Genomic DNA, 25370 nt, shown 5'->3' on the forward strand with positions numbered 1-25370 from the left:
TTGTGTTGATTAAGGTGAAAAAGGACAAAAAGTTTTCATAGAAAAAAAAGAACAAAACAAAACAGATTTATTTGTATTCTTGAATAAAATAATAACATTTTTTTGTAAAGGAACAAGTGCATATTGACTTACGATGTGACACAATCATGTACTGATAAATTACCTGTGACATTCGGGGGTTATATTACATCACCGTCCACAGTTTTCTGTACATGTACCTGTGTAAAACCCGCCTGCTACGATAGGACATTCCTTTAAAACTAGGAACAATATTTGCCAAGTTAATGCTCTTGCAAAACTACAAGACTTTAAAGCTACTGTAAGTCTAAGCAGCTCCACAGAGGTGGTCTCCACGTCCTGAGTCAAACCATAATCTATAACTATCAGGAGAGGAGACAAAGTAAAGTGTCCAGGTAAAAGTTTTTCTACACTACACTATAAACAACAGGTGGTCAAACACACAGGCATTCTCTCAAATATATCACATTACCCAGGAGATTGTATGTGTTTGAAGGTTTTTAAACAAGTTACTCTCACAATCTAAGACAGTTCTATCAGCACTGGCAGAAGTAAACTGAAACTGGACATATAGTTTTAGCCTTTTTTTGACCGTTTAATTAATAACCATAACCAACAAGCATTTATATGTGAGCTCCATTAAATGTTCTACGTATGTGGGGTTAAAGAAAACTGGTAACCATTTGTGCTCTATTTATACACACTTAGTCCAGCTAAATGGAAATAATCTGTGAGACGGCAGAAAAGGAGTTGATGTAGAAACCAGATAAATGCCCCAGAGAGGCGGCCATTTTTATCTTTAATCATTATAACCTCGGTAAAAATGTGACATGTATAAGTTCATTTGGGACCAGACAAGCTGAAATTAGATCATGATGTCCTGCTGTATTGTTCTTTTCCCAATAAATACACTTTTGTTAAAGGTTTTCTTTTCATTCAGACTTATTTCCAAAAATAATAAGTGGCTTTTTAGGCTTTTAGGACGGCTGTGTGTATTTTCTTTTACAGCGTCTATTGTTTGCCGACAAAGTGAACATTACCACGATCAAATTTGTCATATTTACCCCTCCTATTCCTCCAACAGTTACTACCTCCCTCCCTCCATTTCTCTTCCACAAACATACACACACACACACAACAAAACAAACGATCTGGGGGCGGTAAAGGTAACATGTCAAACGTCCTCAAACACCACTCCCTTCACAGAGATTCTACATTCTCTCTCCCTCAGGAGTGACCCCACAGTCCAGCTGCTACATTCTGTCTTTAATCATCTTGCTGACCTCAGAGATAAAAGTTCCGGAGTGAGTGGCCCACTGTGTGTCGTCAGCCCTTTGAATGCAAACCGATCAATGTCTGTTCCTGATTGTGTGTCTCGTCCTTCTCCAACACTGTACCTTACAGTTGTGTTTTTGGGCCGAGCTGCCTTTGAAATAAAAGACTTTGCCTCCCATGAGACATCGGATTGCTCTGACGATGTCCACTTCTACACGGAGGACACAACATCAGGGGTGGAGAGGTTCTTGTCCAGAAACTCTTGGGTCGGCTGAGTCTTGTTACATGTCAGCTTTTGTCCCTGCTCACTGATTTAAAACAAATTGTTGGCTTGTGTTGGAAAAAGAAACCCTTTTGAAAAGTGACAGCTTTTACAGGAGTTATGATAAACTGCAAACAACACAGAGAGCTGTGGAGTCAGTTGACGTCATCAGACATATGAAAACTGATGGTACCAGTGAGAAATGTGTTTTTAGGCATGACATGAACGCTCAGGGTTAAAGAAAAATGTCTTGTATTTCTTTACAATGTCCAGTCCGGACGTCAGTCTGGGCCCAGGTACTCTGCGTTCTCCGCTGCTGGGATGTGTCCGTTTGCATGTGACTTGAACCTGGGACTGAAGTCCTGTTGGTAGTCAGGGTTGTCTATGCTGTTCTGATAATTCTGAAAGCTGTGGATCTTGCCGTTGGAGGTGACGGGGAGAATGGTGGAGGCAGGAATGTCATTTAGGTACTCGGGCCCGTCGCCCCCGTTCTTGAAACAGTTGAGATATTCTGACTCGGTGTCATCCGAGGAGATCGTGGGGAGGAGGGTACGAGGAGGACCGGGTTGTTGGTAAACTGGATTCATCATGTCTGAGGCGCCGTTGGTGTTCATGTAATCTGGAAGAAACAGAACTTTGTTAGAGCTTCAGAGATGTGTTGTAGTTCTTTTAACACATTTTTAATTACTCTGGAGCTAATGATTCTAATAGCTGGTGTTTTCTGCCCATCCTCGCTGCATCAGAGCTACAAACTTCTCATTTTTAATATTTAAATACTCAGTTGTGCCAACTCTAGTCTCCAGGATGAAGGACACTCACCTGGTGCTGGCAGGAAGGCGTCATCAAAAAGGTTTTCTGTGGGATCAGGAATGTACCTCAGAACAATGCTACCATCTCTGCTGGGGAACCCATTCTGTAAGAAAAGAACGGAGGATTTCTAGAACGTGCACCTCAAATATAAGAAGTGAAAGAAAGAGAATGTCTAAGTATTTTACTCACCAGTACTCCATTCCCTCTGTGACATGTTCCAATGCTGCTGTTGAGACTCTGCAAAATTAAAAAAAAGCCGAGTCAATGTTTTTCAAGGACAGCACAGCAAACACACTTAAACATGTCCCACTGGTCCATAAAAGGAACATGAGGAAATGGATGGTAACTGTAAAAAAAAAAACAGCTGCAAAAACAGACATCTTCACTGCAAAGCTGTGCCCAGTTTCCACACTTTTCCCCCCCATCCTTCTTCCTGGATTCAACATTCTACGTTTATTTATAGCTTCTTGGATGTAAGTGCAACTCCTTTAGTTGCTGTGATTTATTCTGAAACCACTGAGGAGACAATAACTTTCCCACCAGAACGCGGTGCTTATTTTTTATGGTACCCAGGAAACTGTATCTGTCATTTCAGTGAAAACTGATGTGTATCAAAAATAAACATCCACTGTGGAAATTCATCTTCATTCAGGCTAAACAACCAGCTTTCCCGTGTCTGTCAGAGACCTGAGTCAGTAGAGCTGAGAGCAGATTTAAGACAGAAAAGAAAACAAGAGAATAAAGAGAGAAGAGTGACAGCTTTGGCAAAGCAATTACTTTCAACAGGAGGAGGAAATTAAACACCGAATGAGCAACGGCCTGCTAAAAACCACAGTCTCCTGAGAGCTATGCCATAACACTGATATTAGAAAAGCAGGCTCGTAGTTAGCTTTTATTGGACAGTGACTTGAGGCAGTTCTCCTGCAAAGATAATTAAAGTCAAAGCTCCTATGAGCTGGACGGGCTGTCGATGTCCAGCACTGCCAGAGCTGCAGGTAGAAGAGCTAGGCCTACGCACGGCCTTCAGTGACCGGCGGAAGAACACTTCTCCGTCTCCAGCTCTCATCAATCAAAGGGCAACTGGGAGGAAACGTGGGAGAAAGGATGATGAGGATGAAGATGATGAGGGTGAGTGGGCAGGGGTCAAGAAGAGGAGAAAAAACAGCCGCAGTAGTCAAAAAAAAGTGAACAAAGTGAAGGCAAATGTGGCAACAAGGGATCAGGTGACATGTACGAACAACTGTTCAGATTTTGATTTCCATTTTGACTGGCAAAGGAAGATGATTAATGCAGAATTGGAATTACAAGAAGTAAGAGTCCAGTTGACTCACTGCCGGTAACATAGACAGGTCTGAGGGATGTGAGACCGAATCAGGGAGCGTAGATTTTCCTGGTTAATGGTGATGCATCCCCTGAAACAGCTGCTTTTGTTCTTTCACTGTTTGTGTGACTGAATCTGTTGCACACGTGTTAGTAATAAAGACACCTGCGCCTCGCCACACATCACCCTCGTCTTCTTCCAGATAACTCCACAGTGACAATAACTTGGAACTCATTTACAATTGACATTGTGATTAGAAGAGTGGATGATGGTGAAAACAGCTGCAAAGAGTAAGGCTAAAATCTGCTGTGACTTGATTTTCAATGCATTTAGAATGGTTTGGAAAGGTTTCATTTGCTTTTATCATATTTTTTAATTACATTTCAAAGCAAAAACATACAAAGTGGTTTAAATTTTTGGCCTTAAATATATAAAATAAAACAAGGACTGTGTCTTTAGTAGCAGTTATAGTATTTGTAAAATTGGTGAGTAGAAAAAAAGGAACTGAATTCCTCTGCTAGGAAACACACTTGTGTTTTTATGATGAAGTAGAGACAGAAACATCAGACACTGATTCATTCATGTGCCATCGCTTATTTGTTTTCAGGGTCACATGGCGACAATCCCATCAAGCATTGGGAGAGCGTACGTACTGGACACGTCACCAGAGCACCACAGGACCACATTTAGACTTGAAGTCATAACTACAGTGTGTTTTTTCAAAAATATTAATACATTTAAAATGTAATTATTTTTGAATACCTTACTCCTCACATTCTCATAAATGAATATTTAAAGTGCTCCATCCCAGTGACTGATCACAGCATGACACTATGAAAGGCACGTGAGAGCGCTGGGATGTGTATTTTAGTAAAACTCTGCTCTCTAGTGGAAGTTGTGCATATTGACAGAACTCTCCCATTTAAAAGACCGGATGTGAGTCAGAACCCTGCAGTTTCTGAGCTGATGACACGTCGTAGTTACTCATTACCACGGTGCATTGTGCAATAATAATGTTATCTTATTCTCCGTACTTACACATTAACCTTGAGTTTACTTCTGCTTTGTGCACTTTGAACTTTTACGACCACAATCTGCGTTTTGTTGTCTTTTGTTAGAGAAATATTAAATATTTTTCTCTTAGTTTAAAAATCATGGACTGAAAATTTAAAAGAAAATCTCTGGTACCTAATTTTTTCAGAAAAAACCCCAGGAGACAGACACACCCAGAACTTAACATGAGGTATCTTACTGTGGAGTGCAGCAGAGGAGTGTGTGAGGTGCTTGGACTGCTGAAGAAACCATGTTGTGGCACCAGGTACTCGTCTGCGTCCACTGCATCCGCCAGGTCCTCCCCACTGATCAGACTGCGGTAGAACTTAGTGTCTGTGGGACTTGGTAGATGCATACGGTCATCTCCCTGAAATAGAAACGTTTCACTTTTTAATCTAGTCATTTCAATCACTTCTTTGTCCTAATTCTTAAACATTTAAATGTTCTTCTGGGTCAGATTTTTACCTGAATGACAAGGTAGCGGGAAGGATCCCTTGCCATCTTTGTAAATTCTGCTATTAGCTCCCGAAACCGAGGTCGACTGTCGGCATCAATCATCCAACCTTTGAAGGCACACGAGCAGAAGTCATCGGTCTAGCTATGTTGTAAATATGTCTATGTCAACATCTGATAATAATGGTTAGAATAGTAAATGAGCTCAAAAATCACAACGTACAAAAAAAAATAGTTGACAATCCAACACAAATGACTAGAACGTTCTTTCTTATGAACATTAAAGCAGACTTTTTAAACTGATCTTACATTTCACCATGATCATATACACATCTATGGTACAGATGGGCGGCTGAGGGAGTCGCTCTCCTTTCTCCAGGACTCCTGCGATTTCACTGGCTGGAATCCCATCGTAAGGTTTGGTCCCAAATGTCATCAGCTCCCAAACTGTTACACCTACGAGGAGTAAGAGGAAGAGCAGGTAAACGTCAGTGCGCTCAGCTGCCAGTTACTCCAAATAAACAGAAGAAATGAGTGTGGCTGAATGTAAAAACCCTCCAAAGTCCATATAGTTATGTTGACAAATTGGCAGTGAGTGCTGAAGATGGAGATAGCAGAGTACATTTTAGAGCTGGAGCAACATAGAAACAGAAGACAGGAAGCTGGACCCCTCCTCTCTGCGAGGGTCTGTAGATGTTTTTGCCATACGAAGCGGAAGGTTAGATCAAAACCTCTGGAAAGGAAGGTCTGGATTCTGGCCCACTCAAATTCTGCTGTGTTTTGTTTTTATGTGTGTGTGTGTGGGCATTAGCGTGTGTGTGTGTGTGCTCCTGGACTGACGGAACTGTTTACGTGGGCTGAGGTAAGAATATTTCTTAACGTGATATTGTCCACCTGAGACTGCTGGTGTGTAGGTGTGTACTACCTGTGTCGTAAAAACTACAGATAGTGGCTCAATGTTCTCCCTTTTGAAAATGTTGACAAGTGCTTTTAGATCCAGGAGCAACATCCCAACTGCAGCATCAAAACAGCTGCCCTCCCTCTCCGTCTCCCATGCTGCTTAAACACTTTGTTTTGGACAGGATAAATATTTCTTCCTCTAACACCGTCAGCATTACTCCAGGGTTCGGCACCAGCTGCTTTACACATCTGATGTGATCTGTGATGCTGCAAGGGTTCAAGCGGGGTAAAAGAGAGGGAGAGAACATGCGCTGACAACAGGAAGAAAAAACAAAACACCCACCGTAACTCCACACATCACTCTGGTGCGTGTAGGTCCTGTTTAAGATGGACTCCAGGGCCATCCATTTGATCGGTACCTGTGAAGTTAAAGGGACTGTTAGTCACAGCAAAATAAAGGTGACCCCACATGACCCTGTGTCAGGTACGTACACATGTAGTCCAGGTAATTTACATGCAAACAGACAGTGTGAGTCTAAAGTCCAGGTCTAAGTCTAAATCCTTGTGTGTGTCAGGTACGTACACATGTAGTCCAGGTAATTTACATGCAAACAGACAGTGTGAAAATAATAACAGCGTTTGCATGACAGAGTCCAGGTCTAAGTCTAAATCCTTGTGTGGAAAAAAGTACTCTTTGTATAACAAAACATATAAAATTATATTTTAGACTAGTAAAGTATTTAACTGGAGGAACCATAGGAAATCCATGCAGCTGCAGAAGAGTTTAAGAGAATTTACATTCATCTGAAAACTCTATCATATGTTTATCATCAGTAACGTCATAAAAGATATACGACAGAGGGGACATTTCTGTCATGGTATTAATGAATGTTGAAGTCCAGTAAAAATAGTTGCAGTTGTAGATCATAGATAAAGGATAAATGGATGAAGGATGAAGACAGGAAGTAGCAGTAATTCCCTGGGGGAGCAGCTCTATTAAGTACAACTGGAGTCGTGCAAAAAAAAAAAACGAGGCTCATTCTCATTTGATTTATGACATCAGTAATAAATCATATCTCAGGAGTTATGTTCTTTTTCGCTAGTAGCTCTACATCAGTGTACCAAACCATGAGGCTGTGGCCCACATTTTGGACGAAAGCACCATCTAGAGGGCCTCAGAAAATCTCAGGAGTTATGTTCTTCGAAAGCACCATCTAGAGGGCCTCAGAAAACTTTTAGTTTAAAACCTGTGCGGCACAAGGCAGAGCTTTGGTAAATAAGCACTGAATAAGCATACAGCATTGGGTGTCGCTTGTTAAACAAAACCACGAGTGAGGCAACGTCATACTGGAAACCCTGGGCCACAAAGTCACAGAGGTTAAATCCCTCTGGTGGATGGACAGATTAAGTAAAAACAGTGACAAGTTACAAGGAAGGAATATGAGTGGTGCAATTTACAGTGAGAAAACTTTGTGACAAAATATTAGCTGCAAAAAAACTCATATCATTTAAGGCCAATAACACAAGATTAAATCTAAAGATAATTTCCTCCACCACAGGAAGTTCTCCGACGTGACAACAGCCGTCTAGACCGTCTACACATGAAGCGGGTGTATGAGTTTTTTCGGCACCAACCTTCCCACCGTCTGCGTGGTATTCTTTCTCATCTGCATTCAGAAGTTTAGCCAGACCAAAGTCTGTGATCTTGACGTGCTGAGGGGTCTTCACTAGAACATTTCTGGCTGCCAGGTCACGGTGCACCATGTGGCGTTCTTCCAAGTAGTTCATACCCTAATAAATAAATAAATAAATAAAACATGGTACTTCATGAACACAGTGCTTTTTTTACTTTCAGCAGAAAGTGTGGACACAATTAGATTATGTTCTTCAAATGTAAGTTTTGTTGAACTATTTCGTGTCTGTATTACATCAGTGCTCCCCTACTGTGGGTGTGATATGACAATATATCACAGAACCTGTTCAACCCATTACAAAGACACCACCATGTAACTCGACACCTTTTGTTCACGTCTAATTCTCACCTTGGCTATCTGCACACACCAGTTGAGCAGGTGCTGGGAGCCGATGTTATCCTTCTTCTCTTTGACGTAGTCCAGCAGGCAGCCGTACGGCATCAGCTGGGTGACGAGCTGCACCGTGGACGTCAGGCATATGCCCAGCAGTCGGCACACATGTGGGTGCTCCACACTGGCCATCACGTAGGCTTCCTGCAGTGTGGATGGAGATACAAAAAAGGTCACAAAACAAACTTTGTAAAGATTTCTTCTTTATCTTTTTAGTACGTTTCCCACCCTGTTTAATGATGACATGTTACGCTCCAAGTTTTACCGATAACGACACCAGAACAAAAAGGCTGCTTTGTTTTTTCCTATAGTCTTTTTTTATGCAATACTATAATTCTTGTGTGATTCATTATGTACTGAACAAAAACTAGTCAAAGTGTCTGCATTTGTCCTTGAAACTAATCATTTGCAGCACCGTCTCCACAGTCCCTGAGCAGCAGCAGGGTCGGCTCAGAATGGAAACTTTAAGTCATCATAAGAGAAAAGCAAACCACTGAGATAATCCTCACTCAACACCAACAATGGGCTTCTCACTAGAAGGCGTGTGCAAACACTCTTCAACTGGGCTTTATTTAGCCGATTCCCTGCCATTAGTGAATTAATTGTAACACAAATATTTTATGAGGATTCTTCACAGAGCGAACCAAAATAACCACCTGGGATTGCTGGGAGCCTGGCGATTTCTGACACTGTGAAAAATGAGCATTTAAAATAAAAGATTCTGCAAGGCTTTCAAAACAACATAATCACATAATCACAGGATCTGAGAGGCAGATTCAGCAGTTTCTATAATACATTAAAAACGGGCTGCGTTCACAGTTTGGCCTCAGGACTGCATCTTTTTCCAGAACGCCTCAGTGAGGATTGCATTACACACCAACACCCACACACGCCTTCTGTGGAATTAATCCCACTTCCAATATACTCTGAAATTGTCCTAACACCTCACATTACATTAACCAAGAGCCACCAAAATGTGGCGCCATTACAATTTTAAATAAGATGCATGTGTTAAGATGAAGACATTGTTGCAGTACTATGTGGCCCATATGTTCTGAAGCTCTTCTATTACACAAGTAACAGTTATGTCATAATCCGATCATTATAAAATTCTTTACAGACATCAACAGATAAGTTTGACCAGAGTTCTCAGGAAATTATACTGTGACTAACCACTTTAGCACTGACTCAGTGTCAATGAAAACTTCATTTATCAGTTATCAGTATAATCAGAGAACCTACGTCCAAGATTTCCTTGTTTGCTTTAGGAGATGTGGCCTCTCTTAAAACCTTGATGGCCACAGGGATCTTCACGTCCTCTCCTTCTGGAACCCAGAGGCCCTGCAGGAACAACACCAACAAGAGCTGTTGTAAATGAACTGATTTATGAGAGAGTGACACATTAGGTGGAAATGTTTAGGTGGAAATATCCTGTTGTAATAAAAATAAAGAAAATAAAAAGCACAGGCACACAGTATACCGCTGAGTCACAGCATCAGTAAAGCTGCAGAGGAATTTCACCAACAAACACAGGTTGTGAAACACCTATGTTATTACCTTATAAACAGTACCAAAGGCCCCTGATCCCAGCACTTTGATTTTCTTAAACTCAGGTTCTTTAAGGATTCGAAGCAGAGCCTGGTTTGGCGCCTCACCACTTGGAGTCAGAGGCTCAACCAACTGAAAAACAAGGAGGTTGTTGTTAGACACAGAGTCTGTAACCCTTCCACAGAAACAGACCGTGAGCAGACCACAGAGTAAATAAAACGTAGCCCCTCTTACCTCTCTTTCCTGGAGCAGCCTGCGCAGCGTCCTCTTCCTTTTGATGTAACGCCGGCGTAGCAGCACAAACACGGACAGAGCAGCGATGAGCACAGCCAGCAGTCCTCCAACTACACCTGCTGCGACCATGGACAGACCCGACACTCTGAAAGAAAGATGGGAACAGACTTTAGTGTCCAGACAAATTCAAAAACACTCAGATATTTTCAAAAACACTTTGGTTTTACTAACAACAAAGGTTTAGGTCTTAATGTCACCTTTTAAATGAAGAATAACTTACTGACCTTTTGATATGGCAGCCTTCAAGTCCAGGCCCAGTGCACCTGCAGACAAACAAAGAGAAGAACTGGATGTCATTTAGAAATCTGACTTCAGACACTTTGGAGAACCGACCATTATTTCTTCATTTATTAGGTCCAAAAGACATTTGACACGATGAGAGAAAATCGCTGCATCAACATTATAATGAAATCCTCCCAGGTTTACCCTTGAGTGCAGTTTTTGTGGCAGAGCTGGCAAACTTTTAATTCATCTGCATATTTCCACACCAAAGACTCGTCGTCCCGGGGCACGCCTTGAGGACAGTGAGACACGCAGAACAGTCCATCTTTGACGTTTGCACATTTGGTACAATTTGCGGGACCCTGAAAAAAGAACGATAATTGAGCTAAGCTGTGGTTGGACCCTTAAAATAATGTGGCGGGCTGTATTTGGCCCACGGGCCTTGAGTTTGACATGCAGTGGGGCAAAAAAAGCCACCAGGTGACCAAATACTTATTTTACCGAGGAATTTACCAATTAATTAATTAAAAATCCTACAATGTGATTTCCTGGATTCTTTCCCCCCGTTCTGTCTCTCATAGTTGAAGTGCACCTATGATGAAAATGACAGGCCTCTCTCATCTTTTTAAGTGGAAGAATTTGCACAATTGGTGGCTGACTGATTACTTTTTTGCCCCACTGTATGTGTTTTAGGACTGGAGTTTTTCATTCGTTTATCTTTGTGTTTTAGTCGTTGCCACTACATACTGGTGCACTACAGGTCGCTGTCCCATTCAGGCGTTGACACTCTGGGTGGCACTCCAGGCAGGTTTCATTCCTGACGGCCTCCCGTGGCTCTCTGCAGAGAAAACAAACAAATCAAAAATTGACCCTCGGTGTAATTCTTTACTGATGTTTTTTAACAGCACAAGTTAAATTATAAGCAGATTGAGATTCAATGTTTGACAGAGGAATACAAAGATAAACACCTGTGCTCCAAGCTGCTTCAGAACTGTTTCATTTCTTAGTGCAGGTTTAACTGAGGACTTAGTTGAATCATAATAGGTCTTTGAGCTGCTTTTAAAAACAAACGCCTGAACATTTTTAAATGTCAGCCTTGCGTTATAAAAATATTCAAGCACATCTGTACAGTATAGATAAAGTCATGTGTGTTGGTCGGACTAAAATGGAAAATGCTGCCTCAATTTCCCAGATTCCCTCCTCACCCCTCCAGGATGTTGCAGGAGTCGACACAGCTCCTGTCACGGCTGAAATCACGGCAGGCGAAACACATGTCTGGGCCTGGACCCCAGCAGCCATCTGTGGTACACTTCCTATTACACGTGTTGTTGCTCAGAGCTGAAAACAAGCACATAATCTCAAGAAGGGATCTTTTCTGCACACTCATCCATTTTTTTTAAATTAGACTCGACACCACAACACCACAGCAAACGTATTTGAATTTATATTAAAAATATATAATAACGTACCACATGTGGCAGTGTCAGCATTGCCTTCAACTTTGGCAATCTGGCTTTTTGATGTGAAAAGCATCTCCCAGTGGGTTTTACTGGTGTAACACAGGTTCTGGTTGTTACTGATGATCACATCACCATCGATGATTTGTTTGAGGGAGCGAAGGCCCAGGTAGTTGACACGAAGCTGGGTAATTACAAGACTGAGGCTACCGCTGTCGACACAGAGAGAAGGTGGATTACGATGAAGAAAAAAAAGGAAAAACTGAGCTCAAGATAAATGTATATGTATGATGAGAAGAAAAAAAAGGGAAAACTGAGCTCAAGATAAATGTATATGAATAACAAACCGTTTAGTCCGTCCTCGGATGATCTCCAGATTCTCAAAAGGACTGAGTGAGTTCAAACTCTCTGGCCAGTCTTGAATCCAAAGATACCCTGAAGAAACACACGTTGTTAACTTTGAGCCTCTTCCATGTGTATTTACTGTTCCCAAGTGCAGCTTTGCTTTCTCTAGTCTTACCAGTAATTTCTTTAACTGTTTTAAACACATCGAGCTGTGAAGGCTCCATCTTTGGAGTTTTGGTGTATAGATCTCTGAAAAATAAAATCAGTCATGACAGTTATTCTACTGCACTAATGTGAGAGTTCTACTGCTGTGATTTTTACCCACCCATGAATGGATGTCTTGATAAGGGCAATATTTCCATTGATTTTTGTGCAGTTTTTAAAGGAGTCAATGTTGGTGGCATTGATGGACAGCGTGCGAGTGAGGTCTCCTGCTCCGAGCCCGTTACACACTGAAAAACATGAATGTGAGAGCAGAAGATGGTGACGATCTTCTTCTACAACAATCCTAATCTAGGAGGATTAGAGACAGAGAAAGCAGCCATTTCTAACACAATCAAATAAGGTGTGAGCAGCAATTATACAGAATAAGAAAAGATGATTACAGCTACTGTTGACCAGTTACCCTGACAATTAATCTAAAGAGATTATCCTGCTACACTCGAACGAACATTAACAACTGCCTGATCAGTTTTTCTTCCTTTATGTTTCTGTTACTTACGAATCATATGTCATGCAACATTTATTTGACCAAGAATTAAGAAATCTTACAGGATTATACCAAATCCCTGGAGTAAAAAAATCAGAGCTCTTTTAACTCTAAATTATAAATGCACACAAGCTCTGAGAGGTGAAGTAGTGAGTGAGTAGTGAGAAGCAACAGTTTCAACATTTACTTATACGTATATTGCTTAGATATTAGAATTTTCTTTTCTATTATAATTTAATTATTGTTCATAGAATGACTTTTTTATTTATCTTTACAAAACAACAAACTGTGAGGTGAAACTTAAAAAGAAAATCAGTTTTAAGCAAAACAAATTTAATGATTTGATTTGTAAATCAGTATTTCCTTGTGTGTGTGTGTGTGTGTGAAGTATTTCCTTCTGTGTGTGTGTGTGTGTGTGAGAGAGAGAGAGGCAGCAAAGTATTCATACTGTAGTACCTGAGTTTAAATTGTGTATGTGAGTACTTATGTCACAAAAACATACTCAGGTTGCAGCTACACCCTACCTTTGGGACACAGTCCTTCACACTTGGCACACTTCCTGACTCCGCCCTCATCCACCTCGTATGTATTACCACTGCACGTTCGTACGCAGGCTCCATGATCAGTCACAACATAGTTATCTGGAACCAGTGCAGAAACACAAACATGTCTCATTGTACCCTTCAACCATGACAACGTCTTTGCGTAATATAACCTCTTACTATAGGTACGCGCTTGTGCTATGGGCCATAAAATATTGTACGTGAAGTATCAGCAGTTAGAAAGTTAGAAAGGACAGTTTTTGCATTGACACGCCTGAGAACTTAATTATTTTCTTTCCTTGTTCGTGAGTTTATAATTAATCTGTGGGTGTTAAGTGTTACCACTGAATGTGTAACAACAGTGAAGGACAACCTGGACACGAGTTCAACACACAACATGAAAATGCACTTATAATGGACAGAGGGGCCACTGGTTAAGGTTTGGTAATAATTACAATCAAATACGATCATTTGATTTACAAAACATTAGAGAATCCTGAGTAAATTAAAAACCAAATGTAAAAACCTAGGTCACCCAGGTCATCCTGTAAATGTGCCTTTTTTTTTTTTTAGCCAATAGTTTTAGCCAATTTCACGATTAAAAAGTGTTGGTGTCTTTCCTTAAATAACACCATAAAGGGCAGTGTTTATCTCATTTTTAACATGAGCATGTTTACAGCATGGTCCAAGATGTAAATTATTTTGGTTTACTGCAATAAACAAACAAAATCCCTCTCCAGATTTTCACTGGAAGTAGCAGAAGTAGCATTGCAAAGTGGTTCGAGCAAAAAAACTAAAAATTATTATTATTATTATCAATTAATTAATGTTATCATGCATGTCCTAGGACTGATGGTGCATTCCATTGTTGGTTTTTAATGGAATTGGTAATTGGTAGAAACTGAAGACACCGCTTAACTTGACGCTCAACCCAACTGTTTAATGCAACCCAACTGTTTAAACCTTGGCTTGTACTCGGAATATTTAATTGGCTTAATTCCATTCTTACATGGACATTTCTTGACACAGGTAGCCCCGAAGTTGTATTTTCCATGAGGATTTGGAACCAGCTGGTGCAGGTTGGGTTCGTAGCGCATGAGGCCCGGGCAGGAGTCTTTACAAACACCGTCATCCTGGAAGTCCCGACAAGCCTGCAGCACAAACAACAGTCATCCAGCGCACAGAAACCATAACAAGAGCCCCATGCTAATAATCACACCGCATTCCAGCATCAGAGCCGCAGCTCAATCCTCAGAGCTGGAAAGATAAAGGGGAGAGCAGGCGCTGAAACCTGAGCTACTGCCAAATGAGCGCTATAATCAGCACTCCTATGTCTCATTGGTACTGGACTAATAACACTTGATCGTAAAAACAGATGCTGACTGAAGGGGTTTGTTTAGTTTTAAGGCCTCTCTGGTCGTAATTTAGAGCAGAAGTATGAGATGTTCAGTTTATTTTGCTGTCCAAGCTCTGCTGTTCCTCTGACTGTATCTTTAAATCGACAAAACACATCTTTCTCCTACCAGGCAGTCGGTGGGCCGGGGTCCGGTGCAGCCAGCAGCACAGTGCTCATTACAACAGTCACTCGGTGAAGGCCCTTTGCATCTTTTGGAGCACTGCTGTGCACAGTTTAGCTTCGTATCTGGAGAAAAGAACAGGACAAAATCAGTCATTGGTCAATCTTGTGTCTTTTTGCTGAAATTAAGCAGCAGTTTAATTTGAATCACATTGACTATTTGGAATTTAAACACTGTAGTGTTTCAAGCATGTGTTCACCATGTGTGCTGGGTTGTTTGCTGCAATAACAGTAATAACTCATCTGATACTGAGGAGCACACCAGGTAATAAACTAAGGTTTGTAGCCTTTTTTATACTCCTTTAGGGTTGTTGAGTAACAACAGTTAGTTTATATTGATTTATTTTGTTCTTTCTTATTCTATTCTATTCGTATTGTAACAAGCTGCTAAATAATGAATAATAACAATTCAATTTTAAAGAACAAAACTTACAAGTTTGACAGTTTTGAGAACCAGGTGCCCAACATGAGCCATTATAACAGCTGGAGTGACATGGTTTACCTAAAAAAAAGCAAAAAAGGAACAATAAACCAACAGAATTGATTGGAAGATTATGTGCTTGAAAAAATATTAAAGGTTAACTGGCCTTGAACTTACAGAGTGAACTGTTGTTAGTCCCTGGGAGCTCCATGGTGGGGTTACTCTCAGTGACAATATCATTCCACTGTATCGTCTCCACATTGCACAGCTGGTGGGTCCCAAACTTGACGCCTCCTTTGAGAATTTCTGCAGTGGCGAGTGAAGACTTAATAAATCTACTGAATTGCATTTAAAACACAGCTCCGCCGTGCAACATAAAATTTCATGCATTTTGAAACTGAAGCCAGATCCACACTGATCTGTTGTGTATGTGGTGCAGCACATGAGCTCACTCTGAAGAAACAAAAATAAAGGCAGAAAAAAGAACAACAGTATACATTGAAATACTCATAGCAGATACAGAAGATACTTCTAATTTCGTGTGCCCGAACACTACGTCAATTTCCTGCTTCATAAATGCATCAAACGTGTGACCAACGTGTCTACCTCTGTGAGATCTTAATCAGGGACTCACCTGTCAGGCTGTTGAGGAGAAGCTCTTTGGTGCCCTGTCCGGTAGCTTTGTCGTAATTGGCCAAAACACTGAGAGCAAATTTTCCCTCATACAAGGAATGGCCTCGAATGATGTGCAGGTTTTCCAGAGGAATTCTGGTGGCTGTGTTGAGGGCGATCAAGACGTAGCCACCGACTTCTTCAATTGACTGCACAAAGACACAACAAACAGTTACAGTTAACCAAGATATTGATATTGTTCCCACCGTTTTATGTTCAAAGTTAAACTTGAGAGAAACATTAGGCTGCAGACAGACCCAACCATAACATGCTGAATCTAATTATTTTGAGAGCTGGACCAGAGGGAAAAAAATAACTAGTTGAAATTACAACTTTGAAGCTTGAGCATTTCTGCTGACTGTAGGTTTTTACTCTTAGCGTGTGCAAGTTCTCATTTGGCTCTGTGTGTGTGTGTGTGTGCGTGTGTGTGCATGTGTGGTCTGTTCCCGTATGCCCAGTGTTCACAGACTGGTGGTTCTTGCTGGACTTTGATGGAAAGCTCTAGTCAGACAGTTGCAGAGAGGGTGAACCATTTTCATCTTCACAGACTCAAAGCTCACTGATTTTAAGAGTCAGTACTGTAGAGCTAGGAAAGAGATCAAGGACACGGACCGCTAAACTGACTGGAAATCTATGAAGTACCCACCCACTGCCCCCCCCCCCAAAAAAAACCTTGATTCTTTGTGTTCTCCTGTGCATGTTAAAAACCAGAGCAGTATTTACCCTTAGGAAAGACAAGTCACGGTGCGCCTCCATGTAGGTCACCTCCAGATTCTCCAGGACCACCGTGCAGTTGCTGTAGGTCTTAACCATATTCAGGTAGTGGTCTTCCTTGGAGCCAAGAAGGTTTAAGCGGTTGGTGATTCCTTGGCATACTGTAGATGAAAATGACAAAAAACAAATATATCACTATTTCTTTCTAAATCATATCTAGAGTAAATCGTGTAGAAGTGCAGAGAAAAGGCTCCACAGTCACTTACACATAGCTGAGCTTATGTAACACATTGGCCTGCTCATAGTGTTCTCTCTCTCTCTCTCTGTGTGTGTGTGTGTGTGTGTGTGTGTGTGTGTGTGACTGGCTGGGGTAGTCATAACTACAAAACTTCCATGCCTGCATTTACAAAAGGAATTAAAACTGAGGGCCAATGTGAGATTCTGGCTCATGTTTCAATGTAAGCAGTCTGTCTTTATACCAGAAGAAAAAAAAAAATTTTTTTTCCACTGCTATACATGGTTTAGTTCAAGCAACCACTGTAGCAGGAGTTATGTTGAAGTAACACAAGCCGTTTAAATATGTACTAGATTTGTGTGTATGTGTGTGTTTTTGGACAACTTAAAAATCACTGTGCATTATGTCTAAACGTGTCACATAAAATCTAAATGAATGTTATTTATTTTGTGGCATTTAAATTGACTGTGCTGAGGTGATGAGCTGAAGAAGCAAACACACATGTAATTGTGCAATACAGCGTTTGCCCAAGGTAGTATTACTGACAAGTGCAGGAGCCACCAACAAAAGATCTTTTCTTATTATTAGAGTATTGGGTGTCAGGTCGTGTTTCTGCCCTCATGTGTTCCAGGCTGGACAGACTGGTTTATTCTGGCACAGTGATGAACATCTGGATTTAACACAGAAGAACTCAATGATATTTACACACCAGTATAGGAACACGAATGCATTCACAAGTACACAAGAAAGGAATACAAATATTTTATTTCTTTTAATTACTACACTGTTGTTTAATGTTTTGATTTGGTTTGTGCAGCGGTTTCTACACTGGAAATTACAGTTCTGTGTAATGTCTTATGAGTCAAATTCCACAACGTGTCTGCTCTTGACCAGAGAGAACATCCAAAACATGTGCACCCAATTCAGAACCACACCTTGGACACAGCACTGAAATAACAGTGAAATTAACTGCACAATGCTGCCTTCATTATCTTTCACTGTACGTTTTCTTTTGTTTATTTAGTTTATGAGAATGATTCAGTCGCAACTGAATAGTTTGCCATTTTTTGAATTTGCTACTTTCACTTTTATTTCCTGTCCATTTTTTAATGTAAGCCCTTAAAATGTATTCAATTCAAGGACTTTGAATTATTCAAGGCCCTGTACCATCCTAGTTAACATCTTCTGTTCAAACTACAGACCAACAAACCAACAGTGATGGGCACTGAATCAGTGAGAATTAGACACTGACAGCTGTCTCCCATTGTCCTGCTTCTTCCTCCTCATTAGTTCGTCCCCGGGGGATCTCCTTGATATGAGCTCTCCAGTCCAGCAGGCTTACGTCAAGGCAACAGACTCACAAAACGCAAGCTGACGGTTTTAATTAGAGAAACCAGGTTGAGATTAGAAATCATATAATGATACCAATTACTATTGCTAAGATTGAGAGACTAATCTGTCATAAACCCAGAGGTCGTGGCGGCAATGCAGCTGTGACTATTAATCAATTTGATTTGAGCATCCCGAGTGACAGATTAAGAACAAGGCTTTTAATTATGCCTAAAAGACTTGTTGTTCTGCCGTTCACCATGCATCCACCAGTGATGAAGTCATGAGCTTGGTGGAGCACAAATTATCTTTAAGGCAACTTAATAAAAAACACACAGGCAGAAGTGAGGTCAGGGTAAACATCTTCTTTATTCAGTTGGTTTTACAAGTCTGTTGCAGATGGTGGGTGACCTGATATTCTACCACCATAAACTACCACTTCCTCATGAGGCAGGGCCAAGGTCAGAGTGTATCAACGCTGAAGTTACAACTTAAACATGACTTTACAATTCCTTCTACACCGTAATTTCCTATTAACAACAAAACCCTGCAAATGAAAATGCCTCTCGTATGTCAGGGCCGCATGGTTATAAAAGGCAGATCAAACGGTTTCTTTGCTAATGCAGGCAAACAACAGCTGGTGGACTAAAAAGGCAGGGAACGGAAAGTAGTGTTGACCTCATTTTTCCAGGACACCTGACTTAAACTGTACTCATCGCACAAATGAAAAACAACTGTCTGCTTGAGGTGTGGGTGTGAGAATCAGTATTATTTAATAGTAAAACCAGGGACTGTGACTGAATGGCTGGCACTGTACTGCCATGACGGGCTTTGCTCTCTTGTGGGGCTGTACACGTCCAACAACAGGAAGAAAAATCTTCACAAAAAAGACTTTGCAGTCTTTAATTAAAAAACACAATTTTCTTTATATTTGTTTCTACTTAAATTTTAACAGCAGGTGTATAAACATATTTAAACTGGACCTTTAAATTTGAGGTGTGGCAGAGATGTAACCGATACTCTGACATAAACTAATTATTTATTGCTTCACTTCCTTCCAGCTCTACTGTCGTCACAGTGTCCAGAAGATAACTGCTGGACCGAGGAGCGGCAGGTCTGCGACATCTCAGCTTGACTGTGTGCCTGTGCGGGGGTGTGTGTATGTGCTGGCATGTGTGCAACACTTCTCGTCATATAAGCCATTCCCTGGTTTGTCCTGATCTTTGCAGACGGTCACTGCACCACAAAAGACTCCATAAACCCAATCATTAGTCATCTAAGCTCGTTGCTATATTCAGTCGAGTATAATTCTTTAGCTGTTTACTTTAGCACCAGTGCTGGAAGTCTGCTGCGTGTGTGTGTGTGAGTGTGTGTGTGGGTAGATTTTTGTCTCCTAAGGCTACTGTATCTGTATAACAACAAACTATTTTGGATTATTATTTGAAGAACATTGTGCTCATGAAACAAAATGTATTCTTGTTTTACCCCAGACCTGCTCTAATAACAACAGCCTGATCGCCTGTGTCACAGTCACGGCTGATTTGTCTACGTCTTATCTGCATTCCAAAATTGTACCTTAATTTGATCTGTGGATACTTGACTTTACAGACAAAACCAAAAGTTATCACACAGATATTTGAGTCAAAACTTTCTCTTCCCGGAGCTTTTTGAACCTGCGGTTGTTTTAATGATTTCTTTTTAAACACCAACTCATCACTCATGCAATTCAATTATTGCTTTACATTTCTTCTGACAACAGAACGGGCGCTGCCGCTTCTGCTTCCTCTGTGTCACCACCCGTTATTCAATTATGCTTTGACCAGAGCCTGATAATTACATCATCTGAAAACTTATACATAATTAATGGAAAATCGCAATCCTAACTGTCACGCCCTTTCCAAGTGAACACCAGTTGAACAACATTTCAAATGCAACACAATCTGCATCGTTCCAATGCCACAATTATGTCCTATATTTAAAGGTAAATTATGACACACTTTCACACAAATCTCTACAGACGAGACAGAGAAAGATGAAGAACAAAGGTAAAACACACTCTGCGTGTGTACTGGCTCTGGTTTGAAATGGTGAATCCCCAGGTTCAAACTGACTCAATTGTTCTAGACAGTCAGATTTTAGGGGAGCATAAATCTCTCCAAGTCCATCTGTGAGAAACAAAATATCCCCTTTCTGAATCTTTATGTGAAATCAGCTCATCCTTCCTGCTCTTATATTTTCTGACTGGCTGAGGTTCAGGAGTAGTTAGAGGATGAGATAGCACAAAAACAGCAGCATAAACGGTCAAATGTGCTTTCTGTGGTGCCGTAATATAAACACACTTTGTAGTTCGACTTTAAAAAATCCTGATATCCTGCTCTCTTCCTTTGCGTGGGAGATCTATCAATTCCTCAGAGAAAACATCTTGGGGCCTCAAAGAAAAAAAGGGGGCCAGAGGATACACCCCCCGCCTCCCCGTCCCCCACCAATCCTTTCCTCCCTATCTCCAATGAATACAACAACACAAGTCCCTCTGACATCCCAGGAAGTCGAACTTTTCTTAGGGTCAGTGCTTTGTGGCTGCCCTGCGATTTCAAACCAGAAGGCAGCTGATTGTCATCTCCAGGGAAGACGCACAAGAGAATGAAATAAATCCTGTTCTAATGGAGAGGAGGGGGGTGACGGAGAGGAGGGGGTGACAGGGAGGAAGTGACGGAGGAAAATGAGAAGAAAGAGTTGAGTGAGGAGTGGTTTTGTGGTTTAACAAACGTAGGTGGTGGATATAGCAACCGGCCGTGGGGTCAAACTGCGGAGAGCGGGTGCAAAGCTTCACACTTGATATATGAACATGGCTGACCTCTCCCTAACGGCTAACAAAAGGAACAAACCTTAATGCATCCAGCTGTAGAGCACCAGCTAACAAAGCAGCCCAATGAAGTTGGCCTCTGTTCTTTTTCTACGTTTCCTCTCCACAGAGATCAGATTTTTTTTGGCACAATGCTGGTATTAAAGGTTAGCATTATTTGAAGCGATCTGTGGACTGTAGCAAGAGACAGTCATGTCATGATGGCCGTTCACCAAAATCACAGAAAGAGCATTTAATAAGGTTTTTGTCCTGAGAGTTTTTCTTTGTCACAAGAAATAAATGAGAATTGATGTGGACCCCCTTCTGCTTTGGAATGGTAAAAATGACTTCAGCAGAAATACTTTTGACAAGAAACATTCTCTCTTCAACTGCAACTGGCATTGTTTTCATGGGAACTCGTTTTTTGTTCCAATTGGAAAAACAGCTTTTTACAACATCTTAATGGTTTAGGGTAAGAGCCATTGTTCCTTCCTGGTGACAAAGTTCCTTGCAAGTAATGTTTCACTTAACTCTGCAGTTTTCTTCAGCTCTACGGGGATTTACAGCATCCTTCAGCTCATTCCTTTGGTTTTTCCAAACCACAACCTCACCATTTTACTTGGGCTGTGCAGCGTTCCGATGTAACTTCCAGTTTTTGCAGGCAGCTGCTTTTTTAGCAATGAAGCCGTTTAAAACTTACCAGATGCAACCTGTCCAGAATTTATTGACATACAGAAAATGTTTGCAGCCAGCTGGGGAACAGACTGTAACTGATTCAAAATCCCACACTGACTACCAGAGGTAATAGGAATTAGGGCTTAGGATGAAGCGTGTGTTGTTTAGTGTCTGTTGAAAGTTCACACATGTAATTGTCAATGGATCTGTAAAACATTATTATAGATAATATGTAAAAGATGCTTAGACTAAAAATAAATTATAACTGCATTTCAGGGTACTGTTTCATTGTTGGTTGCTGAGAAAAAAAAAACTCTTCCCACTGACATCAATTCAAACCTGTTTCCTTTTTAGTCTATTTCACCGATTTATACTGATATCCATCATTTTTGTACTAATTTAGAAGAGAACCTGAAGAGAAAATATATAAAAGAAGTTGTCATTTTACTCCAAATTCTCTAAAATACTTGGAAAAGAAAGTTTATTTCATTTGTTAAAAAAAGAAAAAAGAAAAAGAATAATTCACAGACAATTTCTACAGATGGATGGATACTTGATTGCTTATTTCCGAGTTCTTGTATTTCAGATAAATATTTACATATTACACTTCCAGAAAATCAGTCACAACTGCAGTTATGTTACTAGTAAGATTCAAATTACTTGTGTCAATAACTTATCCAATTCGTAGCATTCATCTGTTACCAATATGTGAGGGGCCAAAAAATCAGGGCAGGGACATTATTAGTCAGACACATCTCCCAGGTGCATTGTTGGAAAGTCCACTAGAGCTCTGTAGCTGCAGCTAAACAATGAGACTCACGCTACCCCAAAACTCACACTCTCTGTTACCATGAGAGCCATTTAAATTCCAACAGTGCACCCACTATCCTCCAGAAATGTCTCAACATTCAACCCACTTCCTCTTTAAAGCCCCAGCATTCTCCACATTGAAGACCGTTCCAGCCGGGACAACACCTCCCCGCCACCACCAGCTTTCCTTCTGTTAAAACCATACTCCTCTTCAGTCCCACAGGAAGCGTGAGAGGAAGACAGGAGAGGGAGTGGGCGGCAAGCACACTGCTGCTAACTCACTCCTCAATGCAACCTCCATTCCAACTTCCCCGCCCCCCTTTAACCCTGCACCTCTACCAACTGCCACTGTGGGCCATGCCGAGAGAAGAAGAACAGAAGAAGAAAAACAGGGGGACAGAGAAAGAAAGAAAGAAAAACAACAACCGCAATTGAAAAAAAAGTCCCACACATTTCACACATCATTCCAGCAAGAGAAAGCAGCTGTGATCTGGGAATCCCCACTTGGGTTAAACATTCCCAGATTAGAGCGATTGGCCCAGGTTGGAGGACAACACAGAGAGGAGATAACTCTCACCGGCTGGACTCCCCTCTTCATCTAAACAAAAAGATACACACTCTTTGAGGCCACCTTTGGCTGAAGAGGTTTCTTATTTTAGCTTGATTGCTGACAGGCGGATCTCTGTGTCCGTATAACCACTGTTTGACAGTGTTGCCTGCCAACAACTCTGTCTTACTGCCTTAGTCACGTCTCAAGAAACTCAGCCTCACTCTGGCCCTCGGAAATCCCATAAAAGGAACATTCTACAAAAGCTTTGGGGTTTGCATTAGTAATCTTTAGTCTGTTGCTCAGGCCTTACTCACCAGTTCATCGTCTGCTTTAAAAAAAAATCAGTGGGCCCTTAAGTCCACTGATGAGTAGTTTCTTCCTCATCCACTCTGGCAGAGGCCAAGTGCAGCCAAAAGGCTCTCAACTCTTCAGCAAGGCGAGAGAGTATTTTGTTACATGGGATTTGCCAAAAGCATGACCAATTTCATTTGTAGAGGAAAGACGAGAAACATTTAGCTGTGTTCCTCTGATACAACTGAAATGCCCAAACTGCAACAGAGCAAGTGCGTGAAGTGCTTGATCGGACTGGAGATTTCCATTGTTTTTTCAAGACTATTTATGGGGGGAATTCTAACCAACCATGGCAGTGTGAACAGTAAGTGCTGTGTGAACTGAGAGGGAAATGCAGTTAGTTTTTTCCATCAAACACCTTTGCTACAAACCCACAGCTCAGGTTTCATCCATTGTTAGCATTTGGGGCTCTACCCAGCTCCTAACAAAAAGCGCCAGGTCTGGTTAACAAAGCTTCAAAACAATGTGTGGCCTGTTTTTAGATGACTTTGGCCTCTCACTATAGAGGAACAGATAGGCTCCAGCACAACCTGAGGCCTGGCTGCTAAGCATCAGTCATCAAAGGCATCGGACTTGGCAGACTGGACTATTGCTATCAGCTACTCTGCTTAACACAAGAGCCCGGGCTCACAATCCAAGAGTATGAAGCCGAGACAATGGAGTCTCATAGCTACACCAGGGAGTGGAATGTCCTGCAGCCCCACTGGAGGAGAGAGTAGGTTAAAATTTGTAGATTTGGGAGCTTTTCATTAATATGACATTCAATTTCACTACTGCTTAAGAAAACTGGAAGTAAACAAAATATTTAGATTTAGAGAAAATATTTTTTTAAAAATCTGAAAAATAAAATATATTTCATGTAATATATTGAGTTATGCAGGTTCCAAAGTGAAAACCAGGAAGTCATCAAATTGAATTACCCAGGTTAGGTCATCACAAGGTCACATAAATAAGTCATTGGGCTGTTTGTGTGTCCTTTGACCTTAATACCTAATTAGGTTTCAGATTTTATAATCTGGTGCAGGCTCCAAGACAACTTTATTACAGCAATAAAGTTTAACAATGACTACATATTCAAAATCTTGTACGTACTTTAATCATCTCAGATTGAAGATACAGTGAATGTTCTGCTGGTCCAGAGGACTAATCCTTACTGACTGGCACAATTCCTGCTTTTAAAGCCCCGGTATTTAAACCAGGAAACAAACACAGCAACTAGTCACAAACTGTGAAACTGAAGTGGTTTGTTTTCAATTTTTTCTTCAAATGTTATGAAAGTGAAATATGATGCAGTCTAAGTCTATACTGTAGGCCCTGAGGATATAGCAAATTCTAATGATTTCGAGGATAATGTGGGAGGACGTTTTTTAATGAAAGGAAACACTGGAAGTAAAACATTGTGAATTCCTCCTTAAAGGCCTCTGGCTTCAATTATAAAAACAAGTAGTTCGAAATTTTTGCACCAACGGTCACACCAGGAAATCATTTAGCTCAGCCCCAAAGCATCAGTGTTTCACAAAGTCACTATGCATTTAAAACAGGAAGCTCACATTGTGTTAAGCAGCTCTTAAGTTGTGGTGTTCCAGTCCTGGAACAATGTAGTACTGTGAACAATACTGCTATCTAATCTTGGAGAGGGACAGCCTCTTACACTCCTGCAATACAATAAAAACAAAAATGATGACTGTCACAGTTTATACAGCTAGGCCAACGGAGACACAAATGTTTATTTCATGGAAGAAGCCATGATTAATGAGCCATTAATCATCAATTAGATTACCATGTTCTCAGATGGATATCAGTTTGATTTATATTTTAATGATTAGACTGGACGTCAGGGAATTTAAGCATCCTTTAAATCAGATAGTCAATGTATTAATCACATTGTGATGGTGAAGAAAG

The 25370-nt window shown here is 40.9% G+C and overlaps 1 protein-coding gene across 1 annotated transcript in view; it reads right to left on the reverse strand.

Annotated features, from left to right (window-relative positions):
• Nucleotides 1-32: 32 nt before the first annotated feature.
• The window catches only part of egfra (epidermal growth factor receptor a (erythroblastic leukemia viral (v-erb-b) oncogene homolog, avian)), a 33595-nt gene continuing 8257 nt past the window's right edge, over nt 33-25370 (reverse strand). The window contains exons 2-28 of the mRNA XM_008334403.3: nt 16686-16837; nt 15925-16111; nt 15468-15596; nt 15303-15371; nt 14817-14935; nt 14303-14444; nt 13276-13392; nt 12368-12494; nt 12218-12291; nt 12045-12132; nt 11710-11909; nt 11446-11578; nt 10988-11078; nt 10445-10602; nt 10243-10281; nt 9959-10103; nt 9734-9856; nt 9419-9517; nt 8135-8320; nt 7728-7883; nt 6436-6511; nt 5502-5648; nt 5205-5302; nt 4939-5106; nt 2555-2602; nt 2375-2468; nt 33-2174 (exon numbers count right to left, since the gene is read on the reverse strand). Of these exons, the coding sequence (XP_008332625.1) occupies nt 1837-2174; nt 2375-2468; nt 2555-2602; nt 4939-5106; nt 5205-5302; nt 5502-5648; nt 6436-6511; nt 7728-7883; nt 8135-8320; nt 9419-9517; nt 9734-9856; nt 9959-10103; nt 10243-10281; nt 10445-10602; nt 10988-11078; nt 11446-11578; nt 11710-11909; nt 12045-12132; nt 12218-12291; nt 12368-12494; nt 13276-13392; nt 14303-14444; nt 14817-14935; nt 15303-15371; nt 15468-15596; nt 15925-16111; nt 16686-16837 (3503 nt within the window). The 3' untranslated portion in view covers nt 33-1836. The remainder of the gene's footprint in view (nt 2175-2374; nt 2469-2554; nt 2603-4938; nt 5107-5204; nt 5303-5501; nt 5649-6435; nt 6512-7727; nt 7884-8134; nt 8321-9418; nt 9518-9733; nt 9857-9958; nt 10104-10242; nt 10282-10444; nt 10603-10987; nt 11079-11445; nt 11579-11709; nt 11910-12044; nt 12133-12217; nt 12292-12367; nt 12495-13275; nt 13393-14302; nt 14445-14816; nt 14936-15302; nt 15372-15467; nt 15597-15924; nt 16112-16685; nt 16838-25370) is intronic.

The sequence above is a fragment of the Cynoglossus semilaevis genome, chromosome 20 (assembly GCF_000523025.1).
Source record: "Cynoglossus semilaevis isolate Cse_v1.0 chromosome 20, Cse_v1.0, whole genome shotgun sequence".
Classification (NCBI taxonomy): Eukaryota; Metazoa; Chordata; class Actinopteri; order Pleuronectiformes; family Cynoglossidae; genus Cynoglossus; species Cynoglossus semilaevis.